The following is an 18585-nucleotide window of genomic DNA, read 5'->3' as shown; positions in this document are numbered from 1 at the left end:
TTAGAGCCAATTGGGTAGAAATATTAAATTACAAACCTTGTAGGTGTTTAGACTCCATTTTCTAACAAGTTCTAACTTTTCCATTGCAGGATTTTTAATTTCATCTGCCAGAATAACTGGTCCACTTTTTGTCTGTGCTTTCTGGCCACCTGCATGATCATAACAAAAGTTAAAAACACAAACCAGATCAAGACAAGTAGGGAAAGAAAAGAAAACTGGATGTTCTTCAAATTGAACAGCTGATGTATTTCAAAGCTAAGAACATTCTGAAGAGTTAAGGAATATAATATCCTGGGATTACTGAGGATAATTTCTTAACCTCCCAAAATTATTTCTGTCCATTAAATACAAATACCCTGTGGTTTGTCTCCTTTGGTCTTTAATAAAATAAAAAAGAAACTGAATTCTACTTTATGCTATCTACTCATAAGAAAGAAATTTCCGCAACTAATCTTATAACCTAACGATCCTAAAAGTACTGTCAGTGAAAGTCTGAAGGGCTCTGTACCCCCCTCGGTGGTCTTTCACTGTGTCATGGAGAGTGGGATAACAGTGTCCGAACTATAACTTTGAGGAGTTAGCGATCTAATTCAAATTTGAATAGTCATTAAAAATATCTTACCACCAGAATGAAGGGCTGGGTGAAAATAAGACCTATACTGCACCTCCTTTTTCCTAAAGGGACCTCCCCAAATCTATAATTAATGAGAGGAAGTTCAAAGTCTTGACAAGAGATTGTTCCAACACTATGAAATTATAACAAAGGCTATGCAGTTTCTACAGTGCAGTTTTTTTATGAGGAAATGTTTAATAAGTATATACTAATGAGTTAGGATAAAAACTTTATAATTAAAAACAATGAAATAAGGAGGGGAAAAAAAGGGTTTTAAAATGGTTTCTAAAGCGAGGTTCAACAAACACATCTTCTCTCTCTCTTATAGCCAGACTACTCTACCATAAGTTTACACAATCTATGACTGAAAATGATGTGCAAACATATATTTACAGAATTTTCATAGAAACTAAATACAAAATATATTACATATAAAAAGAAATCTGGAATTCAATTATTTTCCAGATTTAAATAGAGCTTATTATTTTATTTAAGTAAGCAATATTTGGTGTAGGGAAATCCAATGCACAGAAATTGACTTTCCCCAAGTAGCTTGCATGGGCCATAAACTGGTAAATAATATTTTGTCACCACCTGCAATCTACTTACAAGGTGAGACATAAAAGAGGAAACACAAGCTGTGCACATGACCCATGCTAATAATGGACAAACTCGTTAGCTGCTCAAGGCTCCCTTTTTGTTGAACTGAGGAGGGATAGAGGTGCAAAGCTGAGAGTTTAGGATGAAATAAGGGAACTTGACAACTTTCACAGCAGAGAGAGGATGCTTTAAAATGTCTTAAATTTTACAATGTTTCTTAATCTTTGTGAATTAAATTACAGGTTTAAGATAGAGCCTAATAACTCTGAAAAGCCAGAAAGACAGGCATAGCTAGAAAGATTATTTCTCTCATTGTTAAAAAAAAAAAAGCAGCCACCAAAAAAGCCAGAAACACACACCTAAGAATATAAAGCAAGCGATTATGAAATTGAGTGAATTAGTTTAGCTTCAGTAGCAGCAAGAAGGGCTTTATCCAACCAGCGCCGTGAATACCTGCAGGAACAATTAGCTCACTTCCTTGTTGAGCCGGCTGGCTAGCTGCAACCCTGCTAGGAGACATAACAGATGGCAATGGTGGAGCTGGGGAACCTGAAAAGGGTAGATAGGTAACTGTGAAATCCTTTTTCTTCCTTCCCATACTGTACGTTTTAAATACAGATTTAGTGACATTTCCTTTAAAACATCAAAAAACTAGGATTTAAAACGGGAATTAATATATTTGCTGCTTTGTAGGAAATGAATAATAAAAAGTGGGTGCAACCAGGTTGAGTTTTCATTAAACTATTAAAAGCAAACAAAACACATAACTGTAAAAAAGAAACTTGGCAAGGTCACAGCTTAAAAGGAGTATACCTGGACTCTGTTATTACCAAATCAATTAACTGACTGTGATTAATGTCTCATAGTTGAATGATTAAATATTTCATAACTTGCTATGCTTACGAGTAAAGCTATTCAAGAAAAACTCCAAGGGCATGTATTACAGAAATGTGAATGAATGCACAGTCTCCTCAGGAAATGCAGCCCAAAACCATAAACCAAGTATCACAAAGGCTATGTAAGTGCTATTCAGTGTAGATGCAAGAACCCTACTTCAATTAGGGCGTTTATTCAAAATGCAAAATCTCAGGCCCTGTCCCCAAATCTACTGAACCAGAATCTGCATTTCACTAGAACCTCGGATGATCTGTATTTTGAAGTTTGAGAAGTACTGACACAGAGTGTTATTTTGATTAAGCATAAGAATCACTTTTGTAGCTTTAGACTTCTGAAACAATCTGTAAGATCTGACCATCAGTTTTTTGTTGTTTATTATTTTTAAACAAGTTTAAGCTTTTAAATTTTGTCTTTCTCTAACAAATGATAACCATATATATTTAAAGTATACATGATCTTTTGCTACATGTTCACACGTGAAATCACCACCACAATCAAGCTAACATATATCCATCACTCATCACCTCTGTATGTGTGGTTAGAACATTTGAGGTCATTTTTTTTTTTTTTAGCAAACTGGAAGTATTCAATTAAGTACCTTATTATTAAATGCAGTCACCATGCTGCATATTAGGCACCTATCATTTTCCAAAGCCAATTCTCAAACACAACTAAGTTTGAGAAGCAAAGAACAGTTTTTAAATGAAATACAACTGAATCTTAAATTCTAACTCTGGATTTGAAATTCAGTTCTATTTGTCACATTTTATCAGGAGCACCCTGGCAAACTACAAAGCAACCAAAAGTGACCACTCAACACTTTGTTAATGTTCAGCATCAGAAGAAGAAAACAGCTTCTAACGGCTTTTTAATTTGAAATTCTAAAGACTGCATCTTTAGGGGAGTGACAGTTAAGGGGAAGCTGAAAAAATTAGTCCTTCCATATTTAGCGGAGAATATTTTAATAACTGTATGAGACTCTCATTTACATTCTTCCCGGGTTCTCTAAAAATACCTGATATATCAAATTATAATTAAAAACACTTAATAGTGTAGAATCAACATCAACTTTACTTATTACAATTAGTAAAAACTGGGCTTGTCCTAGACACAGTTCTGATGCAGAAAAGGCAGCCAGTTCTAATGATATGAAAATCTTAGTTTCGAGTGTATCTGATCTAAATAGGATGGCACTACCTTTCAAAGCAGTAGAAACTTGTCTCTTTAAATATTTTGGCCATAAAACCTAAACTGGAAGGGAAGCTAGAAATTAACAAGTCTAACATTAAATCACGGGATAAAGTCCAATTAAGATTAAAACAGCTTACTAGAGACTCACAGTAATATGTCCATATTCTGAATTCATACCATAATGTCTCCATTATTAAATTCAGTATAAAAATACTAATTCATAAGTTAACTTTTTGAGTGTAATGCACTTTAATAGCTTATATAGTCCAACTCACCATTCTAAACAAAGACTGTTTATCTCTACCACCCAAGGCACAGTGTTGCTATTATAAAGGAGTATTCAACACAAGACAATTACAGCAGTTCCCTTTCTTGATAATCCTAGGAACACAGCCCTGTTGTTCTGGTTATTACTGTTTATTAATCTTGCATAAGAAATAATCCTGTGACACAACCTGAGATGTACATAATGCCTATAACAAAAGCAGTACATCTCTCCAAACCAAAGTAGCAAATGAAGCAGTATTGAGCTAACTAGGTACTAGGAAATTCAATTTTGGGGGTTTACCATCAACAAGGGTAATTATCACTTGTCTACATCTTCAACACTGTAACCCTTTAAATCACTTACACTAAATTAAATACTGAAATCATTCACTAATACAAAATAAAATAATTCATAAAACCTAGGCTCTGTACTCACTAACTATCTTTGGAGAACTAGTTATGCTTCATCTCAAGCACAGATATCTAGGAATATGAATATTTGAATGCAATGACAGAAACACACTAAAACAAGATTCTTGTAACAAGTACATTTGACTCTTAAGAGCTTTGATCTATTCTTGATTTCCACTACTAGTAACCACAACACATTTGTTAGGCAGATTCCAGCATTTGCTCTTGAGGCTAAATCTAAGTATAATTTCTTCTAAATTCACTACAGAGATGGACGTAAATGATTAATACTCTCCTTGAAGTAAATGTTCAATAAGCAAAGTCAGTATCCAATTGATAGTCATTATCTTGGAATTCTTCCACAGGCTAGCACAGCCCGACTCCTTCAGAATATTTTTGTAAGACTTATATCCTAAGCTTTAATAATTTTTCTCAGGTTCTTTCCAACTAATCTGCAGACGATGTCTTACAACAAGGGCACTTAAAATAACTAATTTCCTAATAAATGCTTAAATAATCTGAGTAGAGCAGAATTATTACTTTTTTTTTTAAGATTTATTTATTTGTACATACAGAACTGGGGTACAGGCCAGAGGCTCAGGGGTGGTGAAAGGCTTCACCAGAGACAGAGTGGGGAGCAGAACAGGCAGATCGATGAAGTACACTGCTGAGGGGAGCAGCGGGCGGGTCAGGAGAGGTCTGCCACCCATGTGGTCACCTCTGGGGCAGGCAGGAATCGAACTCACGCGGAAGTGGCTTTAGCTTCTCAGTGCTGTGCTTTAACCCGCTGCGCCACCAGGGAGGGCCCAATTATTACATTTTTAATACACTGATTAACCACACAGTTTGCATTAAAAATGTTTTAAAGTCAGTTTGCCCCCTTCCTCTTTAGTAACCACAGTGATAAGGAGGAAGGGAGACAAGGTAACAGGGGTCAAGCACTTGGTGTGGATGGAAACCAGACTCTCATGGGGATCAAAATGTAGTACATATAACGGGTGTTGAACTATAATGATGTACACCTGAAACTTAAATAATGTTAGAAACCAATGTTACTTGAACAAGAAGTCAGTTCAGAGATGTAAATTACTGCCATTATCATGAGACAACTTTTCATTCCAATGTGAAGAATTAGGCTATATCTGTAAGTAAGTGTGATACAGTGGCATCTTCAAGCTCAAACACAGCAGTTTATAGTGATCAATTACTGTATGATACCATTTCACTTAAGGGGGAAACAGACTAACCCAAATGTCAGCTTAAAATATCTTAAAAGAATATCTTTTATTCCATGTTGACATTTAAATTTGGAAACTGGTGATGAGTGGAAAATGCTTTGATGTTTTGCAAAGTAAGTCATATATGCAAGTACTCTTAACTTTAGAGACTGAGTGAATCCTTTCAAATTCAAAATTATCCCCTAGATAAGAATGTCACAATGCTGCACAATGACTACTGGAATACTGGCATGTATGCTTGCTTTACTTTTTTTTTCTGAACATGAGAATAAAAAGGGAGATAAATGATGTCACTAGCTAGACCATTTTACAGCCTGTAGAAGAGGATATAAACTGCATTTTTGTAAATGCCTGTTCCCCGGATCCATTTAGTAAAGAATATATTTCAAAATATAAGTTGTCCTTGAATCAAGTATTGGCAATTAGTGCACTAAAAATATAAAACAACAACAAAAAGATAAAACACAATTATCTGCAGGAGGGCTATGTATTACAAAGGCATGGAAACCTTTTTTTTCATTTTGTGAAGTAACAATGTGGCATTAAAATTAATACTCCATTGGAATATCAACTAAGGCTACTGCTGTAACTAGTTACCAAAAGTAGCTCTTTTCATTTTCACAAATGTTTACATGGCTCTACTTTTGTTCACTAATGTGAAAATGAAAAAAGAAGATTTAACATAACAGAACTAACTACTTATTCTGAAAAAGAAAAAAAGGGCCAGCTTATAATACTGGCCCTTGCCTGGCATCTGGGGCATTTTGGGACGATTTCCTCCATTTCCAGAACGGTACGATGGTTTGCAAGGCCTAGACTACTTTTGCACCAACCTGCTTTCCTTCTGGGAGTTTGGAATCTTGGGATGTGCCAGGCAGAGCGTGCCTATGTGAGCAATCTCCACAAAAACCTGGGCACAGCGTGTTTCAGAGACTTTCCCAGCTGGCATCTCACACATGCTGCCACATCACCGCGCGCTATTAAGCACGTCTTCTGTGATGCCCTGGGAAAAGATGACTGGGAGTTTATGCTGACACCCTCCCACTTTGCCAAGCATCCTTTATCTTTGCTAAGCTGTGTGTGGCTTTCCTTCTGCTGTAATAAATCAGAGCTGGGAATATGAATGGCTATATACTAAGTCCTGAGAGTCCTCATAGCAAATCTTGAGAGTGGGCTATTAAGCCTCCATCCTGCTTACCACAATTAATAGGAAAAGTTTTATTGTCCAAATCGTTTTGATATACATATTTATACACATCAATATTGATTTAATAGCTATAGTTTTTGTGGTCACAAACTAAAATAATCTAAACCTGCATTTCAAATGTATATTTTAGTTTTTACTTCAGTATTTTAAAGTCAATCATTAAATAGTAACTGTTGAAATCATGCACACTGATCTATTTATATAATGAAGGCTATTAAAACAATTTTTAAATTATTTAAATTGTAGAGGAACAGGATTAAACGTATAATAGTGTTTTCTTACAGAATAATAGCTTTTATGCTTTATTAATAAAGCTAGCATTTTTATTTTATACCAGTCATCTTTAAAAACACATAGGCTCTTACCCTGAAATGCTCCTCCTTCAATAACCCCCTCTTTGGTACTGTCAAAGCCATGAGATGTAATCTGGGTTTCAGAGAGACCAAGTCCAGCTGGTAATGAGCGCTTCAAATCCTAAGTAACATTAAAATAAAAGAGAAAGTTTTTTGTAAAAAAATCTCACACCATATAAGATTTATGCATTAATTGTAGCCTTTTAATCACACCTCAAACTATTTTTTTCTCTGTTATGTAGCATTCCCTTATACTGTTGATTTTTTCTATAACGATATTCAACGGCAAACTCAGCAACATTTGCTAGTAAAAGGTCCACTATATATTAAACACAAAATATATTCACTTTCTAGAGCCAAACTGAAGGCAGATGTTAAAACAATTTCAAATGTCCAATCTATTGATATACCAGGAAAATATATATTTTTAAAATTTTCATAAAGATTATTTATTTATGTACACAAGAGCTGGGGTAAAGGCCAGAGGTGTGGATGGTGGGAGGATTCACCAGAGACAGAGTAGGGAGCAGAACAGGCAAATCAAATGAAACACACCGCTGAGGGGAGTAGTGGCCGGGACAGGAGAGGTCTGCTGTGCCATGTGGGTCACCTCTTTGGCCAGGGATTGAACTCAGGTTGCAGTGGCTGTGGATACTTCTTAGTACTGTGCTTTAACCAACTGCATCACCAGAGAAGGCCCAAAAACCATTTTAAAGAACAAAATTAAGATGCCAGAAAACCACGTCCATTAAAAAACCCAAGACGATACATTCATAAGCCTGTCACTATAAAGAAATCATTCATTTGCGGTATTAATTTTCCTTTCATTCTGAAATTAGTTAGGTTAAAAGGGATTCTCTGGCTTCAACTAGGGTGAGGTAAAAGAAATTCCTGCTATTTAGACTTGTGCTAAACATGGTTTGAGTGAATCTAACTGCAAATTAGCAATAACTGAGACTTAAGCCATGATAAATATCAAACACTGAACCTTAGAGCTAAACAAGAAAAACAGAAAAAAAGAAAGCCATGCAAACAGATTTCCAGGGTAGTTTCTTTCCCTTGGTTTGCCAATTGAGGTATTACCCAATTTTCATAATTAGTGTCTATAAATATATTTGGTTGGTTTTTCACAATAATGATGAGTTAGTGATGCACTGAAGATCAGTATATCTTTAATTCCATTCGTAATACGCCACCTACCACATATATTCTATAACTGTAATTCCCAAACTGAAAACAACATCTGGACTACTACAATTTGTAGAGTCAAAAGTTAACAGACATAAATGGTACACTTTCTTGCCACATTTTCAACTCCTAGCCTCAGAACACTCTGGGCTTTCTCAGGCCAGCATATGTGTTTCACTGATACTGCCTCCAAATCCTGGAGTATCCAATGGTTCTGTCAGAGGACTTTTTCTTTTATACTTATTTCTTGGATGATCTTATTCAATTCTTATAAATCATCTATACATCAACAACACCCAAATTTGACTACCACACCTGGGCCCTTTCTTAATTTGTTTATTGTTACACCCTCAGAGACTGAGATGCAGTGTATTTGTAAATGAATGAATTTGTTGAATGCACTAAAGAACATATGACTCAACACTATAAAGATTAAGAAGCTGCTATAGCAATTGGTTTACTTTTAAATTAATTTAACAAGGATTTGCTTACTCTTACTACGTTAGACTTTCTGGACAAAGATAAGGTACAATCCAAGCCTCACTAGAGAGACAAGATAGGCAAACATTAACATAAAAGTTGAAGCTGGTGCCAAAGTATCAGAGGAATTCAGTGTAGGAACTAAGTCCATGAGAACCGAGAGGAAGGGCAAAAGTACTCACCTCAGTTCTGGAAAATAAAGGATTTATTTATTCATTGAACCAACATTTAATGAGCGCAACTTCATGACAGTCACATACTGCGGGCCAGGAAACAAGTGTCTGCCCATTTTAGACGTGCATGAGGGCCAGGGAAAAGAAACGACGGACAGTAAATTAAATTTTCTCCAACATCACCCCTTACTCCCATGCTGTTTTAACTACTGCTGCTTTAGAGTACAGCTTAATTAATCAGGTAATGCGATGTCTCCACGTCTCTCCTTTTCCTTTTCCCTCATGAGTGCTTTAGGTATTTAAGCCCTTTTACGGCTACACATAAATTTTAACATTTTTCTTCAATTTCTTTGGTGATCATTACAGGAATTTTGATGAGGATTGTGTAAAACTTAAATGCTGATTTTGGGCAGAGTAGTAATTTTGACTATGTTAATTTTCTCCATCCACGAACACAGACTTTCTATTGCCTATGTCACGCCCTGTATTGTTTAGCAATGTCTTACACTTCTCAGTGTGTAAGTCCTTCACCTTCTTGGTTAGATTAATTCCTAGGCGTTCCTTCCCCACCCCCCCAATTGTACATGGAATTCTTGTTTTCTTTTTCACTGCTTGTATATATATAAAAAAAACAATAGATTTTTGTATGTTGACTGTATAATCTGCCTCTAGCTCCAAAAACATTTGATGTGATGAAATGTATTGGCAATATTTTTTTCCTGTTTTATTGCTTATAATAGCTTTTTGGTGACATTTTTAGGGTTTTCTATATATAGTATTACATAGCCTCCCAATAATGATAGGTTTCACTTTCTCTTTCCAATCTGGATGCCTTTTATTTTCTGTTGTGATTTTTCTAGTTGCCCAGAACAGACTACTTTACCCTAATACTAAATAAAACTGAAGTGGTAACAATGACTATCCTTATCATGTTGCTGAATTTACAGGGAAAGCATTTGGGTTTTGATTCAGTGTAATAGTGGCTGTTTAGCATTCTGTGACCTTCAAAAAATCTTTTTAAAAAATTAAAGTCTCTTCCTTTGTTCAGGTCAGTAAGTCAGGTTTCACTTAAGTTTTCTGTCTGCAAATCTAGCGTCTCTCCTACTATAGTAGTGTCAATATCCTCATGTGCAACTATTCTGTGTACGACATCATTCAGAGTCGATTTGAATTTCCCTTACTTCAACTATGACTTTTCATTTCTTTGCTGCTATACCTGTATTTTTGTTCACCCACTCCCTACTGATTATCCATTTTTGGAAAATGTCACATGGGTTTATGATCAGAAGAAAAGAAGGCAATACAATCACACACGGGTTGCCACTTGGATGTGAACTGAGTGACATATGCAGTGACCAATCACCAAAGAAAGGACTTTGAGACAAAGTACTCTCATTACTGAATTCTCCCATCACTTGTCACATACAGAGTCGTTTATGGACTTACATGCTGGCACTTTACACTTTATACGTTATGCAATTACAATTATTCCATTAAGGTAACAGAAAGCTGAGCTGTGTTCTTGGGGGACTGGTATTGTTCACCTAAACTGCAGTGACTGAAATTAACTTTCATTAGGTCTATACAAAGCAACACTGCTAGTAGACTGTCACATTTAATCTTGACAATATTTTAAGTGGTACCAGTACAACTATTTTATAGATGAGAAAACTGGGAACAAAACCAGGTCATCAAATTCTACTAACTAGCAATATGGTCAGGATTAAGCTTGAAGAAACAATATTAGCTATAATGTAAATTGTGTCAAGCAACTTACTATAATTTTAGAATTAGTTTCAGTGTATTTTCTGAAAGAGTTAAAAAAATACCTTTTTAAAATCATGTTAAAATCTACTAAAGTTTAAACATATCAACAAAAAAGTTCTAACATAGTTTCCTTCCTACTGGTATAAAACAGATGAATAGTCTTCATTCCATTCCATTTATTTCCTAATATCACTTAAAACTCTTATCATAGGACAACATCCTTTTCATTTGTATATTATTTTGAAGAGTGCTTAAAATTAAAATCATTCTTTATACTCAGTCTTATTTGCTTACTATTTTTAAATCAAATCTAAGTGTTTATTTTACTGAATGATTTTTTTTTACCTTTTTTAGTTTATTTTTTAAATCTAAATCAATGGTTTCTACTTTTAAACATTATCAATCTTTTAATTCATATTTATATTAAAACCAGACAAGCTGATTCTCTCTGAAAGACATTTACTAACAAAATAAAGTACTGTCAAACTACCAAGATATTTCTTAAATTTTACAAGTTTAGTCATTAAGGTCAACTAATTTCAGAATTGTTTCCTTGAATGTTGCCTTGCTCTAAGTCTTCAGAGATTTTCAGCTTTCCTTAAGAGAAAACGTACATAAATCAACCTCTCAAAATATAGGGCACAAAAAATTACACTCAAGGGCCCTCCCTGGTGGTGCAGCAGGTTAAAACATAGCACTAAGAAGCTAAAGCCACTTCAGCATAAGTTCCATCCAGATCCCAGCCCGGGAGATGACCACATGGCGCTGCAGACCTCTCCTGACCCGCCCACTGCTCCCCTAAGCAATGTACTTCGTCAGTCTGCCTGTTTTGCTCCCCACTCTGTTTCTGGTGAATCCTCTCACTGCCCCTGCACCTCTGGCCTGTACCCCAGCTTTGTATGCATAAATAAATAAATCTTTTAAAAAATTACATTTAAACAATGTAGAAATATCAATACAGAGCCTGGCTGGTGTCTTTATGGAACTTATCTGAAAGAAGTTTATTCATGTGATTGTCACAAAAGATTGTGAAAATTAAAAAAAAAAAAGGTTAATAGATAGTAGAAATGTTTGAAAAGTGAGGAGTCATTAACAGGCTAAATAGTAGTTATGATGGATATCTTATCACCTAAGTTGTCATTTTGTCATGCAGTGTCTCTAGACCCTCCATTTTGTTATGAAAGTTCTTTGAGTACATGAGATCTTGTTTAAAACTCTTCCAGTGGACTTTTGGAGTCCTTTATTCAACAAACGAAAAGTTCTTCCAGAAAAAAAGTCATGCCCTTTATGTGAAACAGCCACACAATCGGAAAAGCACTAAGGCCTTCCTGCATCTAAACTGTTACTACTAGAAGGCGCCTTACCAAACGTGGCACAAATGGGCGCTTTCAGATTCTGAACAGAACTATCATTTTGATAGTAGTCTGGCAGCTAAGTGGAACACAAAATGATACAGGCTATGTGAAAGGAATGCATAACTTAGGAGTTAACTGTATTTTATGAGCTAGTTGACTGTTTATTATAAATCACATTCTCTAACTCATATAATTCAGCCTCATAGCTCACAAAAAATTAAATGTGCTTTTAAATAACCCTTACATGTTTAAATGGTGTCTCAGTTATAAGGCCATGTCTGGCTTAGTCATTTTATAATAATCTGCAGTACATTTATTTCTATAGCTTCCAGAATATATTTGAGAGACAATGACCCCATTTATAATCAAGTATATAAAATTCCTAATTTGCATTTTTATGTTGCTGACATGCAACTAAATTTTAAGATTTTGCAAACTTGTATCTAACAACTTCACAATAAAATGGAATAAACATGAAATTAACTTTCTACTCAAACTATTTGGACAATGATAGAATCTTTAATAGTTTAAAATAAATTCTCAAGCAATTAAGCTAAAATACTTTGGACAAAAGTTTCATGTATATTTTGAGTCTTTTTCAAAGAAAACAATTATATTTGTAAGTAACAGTTTCTAGAAAACTGGAAAATGGTGTACATTTTCAGCCAAAATAACTTATTACCTCCATTTGCAAGTTAAGATAAGAATGAGTTAAAAAATGTAATTTCAGAACTTGTAATTTAGCGTGATAATCTACTTTTGAACTAGTTAGTACAAAACCAACACATAAAGAAAAGCATTCAGTAAATTTGTTTTAAAATATACATCCTTACAGTATGTACAGCACTACAATATAGAAACAAAACAACTAAAGATTTGTTAATCTTTCTTTCAATTAGGGCAAATTGGATAAATATTGAATAAAGGGTGATACACAAAGCATATACTGAAACGATCATCTGTAAGACTTTGCCAAGCACTCTATAAGTGAACTCTTTTCTTCCTTAGTTTACCTGCAGAATATTTTACCAGTTTTCCTCCTCTTAAAATGGCTTGCTATTTTTTTCTGGGTCTAGTGTCTATTCAGGGGAAAAGCCCACTAATGTTCCCTCTCTTCTTCCCTTGGTGAACTCCCCGAACTTAACTGACTCTCCTGACTATGGTCTTGTCACCCTTGACTTCAAACTGTAAGCTAAGAACTTCCCAACACATAGGTCTGGTTGAGACATGTCCACCTGTGTGCCATTTAGGGGCCATCATTGCTTTTAAGTCAAGTTCAAATTCCTCAACATGGTTTGAACCTGCTGCAGTACTGGTCCCTACTTACCTCTCTTGCCTCATTTCTCTCACATCTGCCCCCGTCCCTTAATCTCCATTCCATCAACAGTGCCCTGTCTTGAACTTTTTTTAGGTCTTTCTAGTTGTCCTTTGTAAGAACATTCTTCATTCTTCTTTACCTTATCCTTATCCTGCAGATTCAGCTTGGGCAGCAAATACTCATAAAATCTTTCCATACTCCTCCTAACAGTCCTTAGAACATGCTGCACTTGACCTATGACCTAGTATAATACTATGACCTAGTATAATACTTTGTGCATGACATTAAAATCAATTTGTCTATATTCTCATTCCCCACAGTTAGCTCAAAATGCTTGTAGAAAGCTTAAAGTTGGTAGTTTTGATTCTGATATGGTAATATGCAGCTGGACAAGGGCATAAAAAAAGAATGGGGGCAGATAAAAGACAGTAGGCTAATACAATACAATACAATACCTTTCCACTTGGGCGGCCTGAACTCCAAGGACAATGTCTGGACCTCGTGATCACTCAGGAACAGCACACCTGGAGCCTTAACTGATAACTCACTTGATGATCAGAATCCCCGCCTACAGCAAACCTCCTGCCTTAGGAGTCACCAGAGACAGAGTAGGGAGCAGAACAGGCAGATCTAGGAAGTACACTGCTGAGGAGAACAGTGGGCAGATCAGGAGAGGTCTGCTGTGCCATGTGGGTCACCTCTGGGGCGTGGAGGGGATCAAACTCATGCTGAAGTAGCTTTAGCTTCTTGGTGCTGTGCTTTAACCCGCTGCGCCACCAGGGAGGGGCCCGCAACAAATTTTTAACAACACCTTATTGTATCACTACCTTTTAGTGATTTACGGCCTATCCTCTTAGCCACACACTTCTCAAGCACCTTGGTCTGGATTCTAATACTGAAGCTTAATTAGAAGGAAATTATATAAAAATAAAGAAGGAAATTATATGCTAACTTGCATCAAGAAAATGCTGAATTCATCGAGTCTCACTGCGGATGTATACTTATGTAACTATTTTCAAAACTATTACTTCTATAAATAGAAAAAATTTATGATAGTTTTTACTTAAAAGTAAAGGTACAAGCTACAGTTTAATTAAAACAGAGAAGGCTTCAGCTTTTCATTAAAAATAATGTATTTATGCACAAATTTCAGAGTTAATGTAATAGATGTATATATAAAATATTTTTTAGAACTTAATTTGTGATAATAGTACCAAGAATAAATTCTATACTTGAAAAGTTAGTATAGAATAAGCTCAGATTTGCATGGCAAGGGTCACATGTTTCTATTTTTTGACCAGTACTTAAACAACATAAATTAGAAATAACATGTAGTTTACAAGTCAGAGTAATTTTTTTTTGGTGTAGAAAATGGCACTAATACAAAGATTACTATACATCCCACCCACCCTATATATAACTGTCGGCTTCATCTTAATTAAGAGAGTAACAGCCCTAGAAATAGTAACACAGAAAGATGTTGCCAGGGGATTTCTAGGACAAGTTCTTCCATCATAGCCTCTACATAAATATGAATGCTGAGTGTGAATTTTTAACTAGGGTCTCCCCTTGGATAGACTTAAAAAGGAAATCAAATGAGAAACTAAGCAAAGGCAGTCACAAACAAGAAAAGAAGTATTTTCAACTTTACTGCCTGTGCCACAGTGACACCAAATGGCCAGTCAAGTTATAACAACTTAACACCTTAATTTTTTGCTGCTGACTCAGTCATACAAATGAGATCTCTTTACCAGTCTAGAAAATAAATCCAAATTTTAAATGACATATTTTAACACTTACTTCCCTATGAAATTTTATATATATTAAAGTGGAAACAGGAATTGGGAGTTTAAATGCAATTTCACTTTTATTGCTCAGAAAAATAAATGAAGAAAATGTACCAAAATGTAGGCAAAAATACAAGGAACAGATCTTGTACAATATATTCAAAACACTCAGAGGAGGCTTCTTAAATTGGTTTCACTTGTGGGGAAAAGAAGCACAGAGCCAACTTTTACTTTAATTAAAGGATATTAAATAGATGAGACCCTCATAATGCATATCTTTTTCATAAGAGAAGGCAGGAACAGAGACATGTTTTATGACACTGAACTTCAGGGAGGTAAAGTGGGAGTGGCCTGGTTGAAGTGGACGACTGCTCTAAGGAGCTTTGCTCCCTGGTAAAGTTCATCGTGTCCAGTAAAGGGAGCTCTCCCCGACAAGATCTATTTTTTCCCTTCTTTACTTTCTTTCAATAGAATGTAAAATAGTATTGCAGGAGAATTTTCAAAATGAGGATCTGACGTTAACCAATGAAACTTGGGGTGCTTCTGGCTTCCTCTCATTGGAAATTGAGAGAATGCAGCACAAATAGAGTGGGGAGCAGAACAGGCAGATCCACACTGCTGAGGGGAGCAGTGGGTGCGGCAGGGAGGTGTGCTGTGCCGTGTGGGTCCGCTCCCTGGCCGGGGATAGGACTCATGCTGCTGTGAGTGGCAATAGCTTGACAGCAGTGAGACTTTAACCCCTAAGCTGACACTTTAGAAAGTGAACAGTAAAATGAGGAGCAGCATACGTAGGAATTACATACTTAGGACACAAGAAAATTGATTATAGTATTTTATTTTATTGCAAATAAAATTAAGTAGCTTTATACAGTGACACGCCCAAAATGTCTGACACACTTTTGTTCTGACCATACAACAGAATTACTACTAATAACATCAAAGCCTGGAACGTAATCTTGACAAATCACTAATATGGCCTACAGGTTAATCCCTGCACGATAACATTAGATTCCTTGCTTTTCAGCCAATCTAAGAAAATAAGACTAAATTAAACCTTACTATTTCTGTGTCAATATTTAAGAGCTTATCGCAATTCTTTGTATTAAAAGAAAGAAAAGTGTACTCACCCTATTAAAGCCATGTTCATGAGAGTCATCAACTTCTCCATTACTAGTTACCGGGATTTCTGCTACTGAATTTTTGGGAGAGTCTTGAGCCATGGTAGATTCCTTCAAAAAAGGAAAGACAAAAAGTCATAATTTACATGAAATCACAAAAGGCAGATATTCACGTGAAGCACGAAATACTATTCATTTTAATAGGGCTTAAGCACCACCACTTTAGAATTTTTTAAATAACTGCAACTACTACTACACTAAATATGATACTAATAAAATGAAAACTGGCCTTTTAAAAACTGTGCTCAAATTTCTTTATAAAAATAAGCTGTTTACTATAGGTACTAAGGGGTCAATGTTCTTGCAGTTAGGACAGACTACCAATTATAATTTCGAAAATTATTACAAAGAGCCCAGCTTCACTGTTAATTTAACTAAGCAGCTCTTGCTACAACTGTGCATGGTTTTGAAAAAACACATGAGCCTACAAGTTAAAATGAGAATTTCATATCTGGAAAAAAAAATCCACTTTCCCTTATTTTAAAAATTAAAAAACTTCAGAAACTTTCAGTAAATAAGCTATTCCACTTCTCAGAAAGAATAGGCTCTCTTTTCACCTCACCCATTACTTCTTAACCAGTAACAATTTTAAAAGTTTTAAACAATTTAAAAGAGATAAAGGTGGGACCTTTGGGAGATGCTTAGTCTTGAGGGTGGAGTCCTCATGAATGGGATTAATGTTCTTATAACAAAAACCCCAAAGAGCTCCCCAGCTCCTCCCACCAAGAAAGGATGCAGTGAAATGCCAGCAGGCTGCTACCAGAAGAGGGCCTTCCTCAGAATCCTGAAGGTTCTATTCTTGGATTCCATCCTTCAAAACTATAAGAAATACATTTCCATGGTTTATAAGTTATTACATAGCTTGTGGTATTGTGTTAGAGCAGCTGGAATGATGAAGACAATGTTCTTCACAATAGGGTCCAACCCACTTTTTAAAGCTTTACTTCTCTTTACTCTTCTAAAGACCCTTTTCTTTTCTACTACTTGCTTTTTCTGGAATGAAGTATACTTTGAGATCTGTGAATATTTGTTCAAATGCTTTTCAATGTTTAACGTATTCCTCCATCTTTACTATCTAATAAAACCTTGCCCAGACTTAGTTCAAAATATTATCTTTTCTATATAACTTATTCCAAAGCCTCTCAGAGACAGCACAATACAAGAAAAGGGTAATGAGAGACTTGGTTAAAAACCCAGCCTTACAGTATACCGTCATATGGAGTACCTCACACTCAACAGGGGCCCTGACATGTGTGGTAGAATGTACCACCTAGGCTCGTGCCCTTATAATCTAGGATGTTCACACTGTGATGACCTCACCTAAAGACCTGCCTCATCTACAGTCATGAACAACTCATGACTGTAGAGGCTGTTCTGTGATCTTTGTTACTTAATCTTAGTTTTCCCATTAAGAAAGTGCATGTATCTCAGCTAATACTTGAAGGGACATTTATTCAACGTATTTAAAGAGTACCTAATGGGACAAGGTGGCCAAGTGGTTAAGGTGATGACTGCTAAAAAGAGTTACCTCACACACAATAAAGTGCTCACTAAATAAAAGCAAGTGTTACCAGTTGTGTGCTACTAAATCTTTTAACAACCAGTTCTCCAGATAATTTTTAAAAAGTCCTTATTTGCAACACTTGCCTGTTTTGATGATGTTAATGCTCTCATGGTCAATTTCAAGCTTCCACTATAACCTTGCTGAATCCAGAGGCAGAACTGATGTGCAGCACATCAGTAAAGCATTTCCTCCCTTGATATAACAGACAGAAACAACCTGAACTGGTAAGTTCTAAGTTACCTATGACTTTTGTTCTTAATAAGTTCTTACTTATAGCTTATGTAAGCAAATATTAAAATAATGTCGATGTTTAGTAGTTGGCTTACAAAATGCTTGGAAATTCAGCAAACATACTAAAAACTGGCTTTAGCCACCACTACATTGTTTTCTGAAAACAAGTCTTGTGCACACATAACGTAGCGTTTAGTATCTTGAAATAACGTGAAGACCTAAACTTAAAATAATCTTTAAAATCTAATATATTGGATATCATGTTCCAGATTTCACTGTTACTGGTTTGGAGAGGAACTGAAAGCATCCTCATGAGGTAAAACTACATATTAAAAGGAGGTTAGGTTTACTACTATGGTCATGAACAAGAAAGTGAACACAGTTTACTTACTTCTTATTTCACAAATCAATAACCAAGTCATGTCTGCTTGCCTGTGTTTCTTGTTAATTCTAAGTACATTCTAAATCCAGAGTCATGCTTAGGATCAAAGTTGAATGAATCCTATGTGTGACTTTGACACTGCTTTATGTGGTAACAGAAAAGTACATTTCTTTTATATTGCATGATTTTCCTAATTTACATGTGGTAGAATGCAATTTAAAGCAGAATTAACCTTGTAACAAAGAGGAATGCAAAACCAAAAAAAGGAGCATGGAACAGCTCCTTATTTACAATATTTGCAACCAAAAAAAGTATAAGCCTGGATTTTTTTTTTTTTTAAAGATTTATTTATGTACACAAAACTGGATACAGGCCAGAGGTGCAG

At 35.5% G+C, this 18585-nt stretch overlaps 1 protein-coding gene across 4 annotated transcripts in view; it reads right to left on the bottom strand.

The window, feature by feature from the left end:
• The window catches only part of ARFIP1 (ADP-ribosylation factor interacting protein 1), a 65740-nt gene that overhangs the window by 32463 nt on the left and 14692 nt on the right, over positions 1-18585 (bottom strand). For 2 of the 4 annotated variants that reach the window (XM_012727004.1, XM_012727006.1), the window contains 4 exons: positions 15973-16074; positions 6790-6898; positions 1667-1762; positions 37-149 (listed from right to left, as the gene is read on the bottom strand). In XM_012727004.1, coding sequence (XP_012582458.1) covers positions 37-149; positions 1667-1762; positions 6790-6898; positions 15973-16074 — 420 coding nt within the window. The remainder of the gene's footprint in view (positions 1-36; positions 150-1666; positions 1763-6789; positions 6899-15972; positions 16075-18585) is intronic. The other 2 variants (XM_004685330.2, XM_012727007.1) reach the window with 1 other exon arrangement.

The sequence above is a fragment of the Condylura cristata genome, unplaced genomic scaffold (genome assembly GCF_000260355.1).
Source record: "Condylura cristata isolate star-nosed mole 26May11 unplaced genomic scaffold, ConCri1.0 scaffold00018, whole genome shotgun sequence".
NCBI lineage: Eukaryota > Metazoa > Chordata > Mammalia > Eulipotyphla > Talpidae > Condylura > Condylura cristata.
The sequence above is the reverse complement of the archived record's forward strand: the minus strand, read 5'-3'. Positions and strand labels throughout refer to the sequence as shown.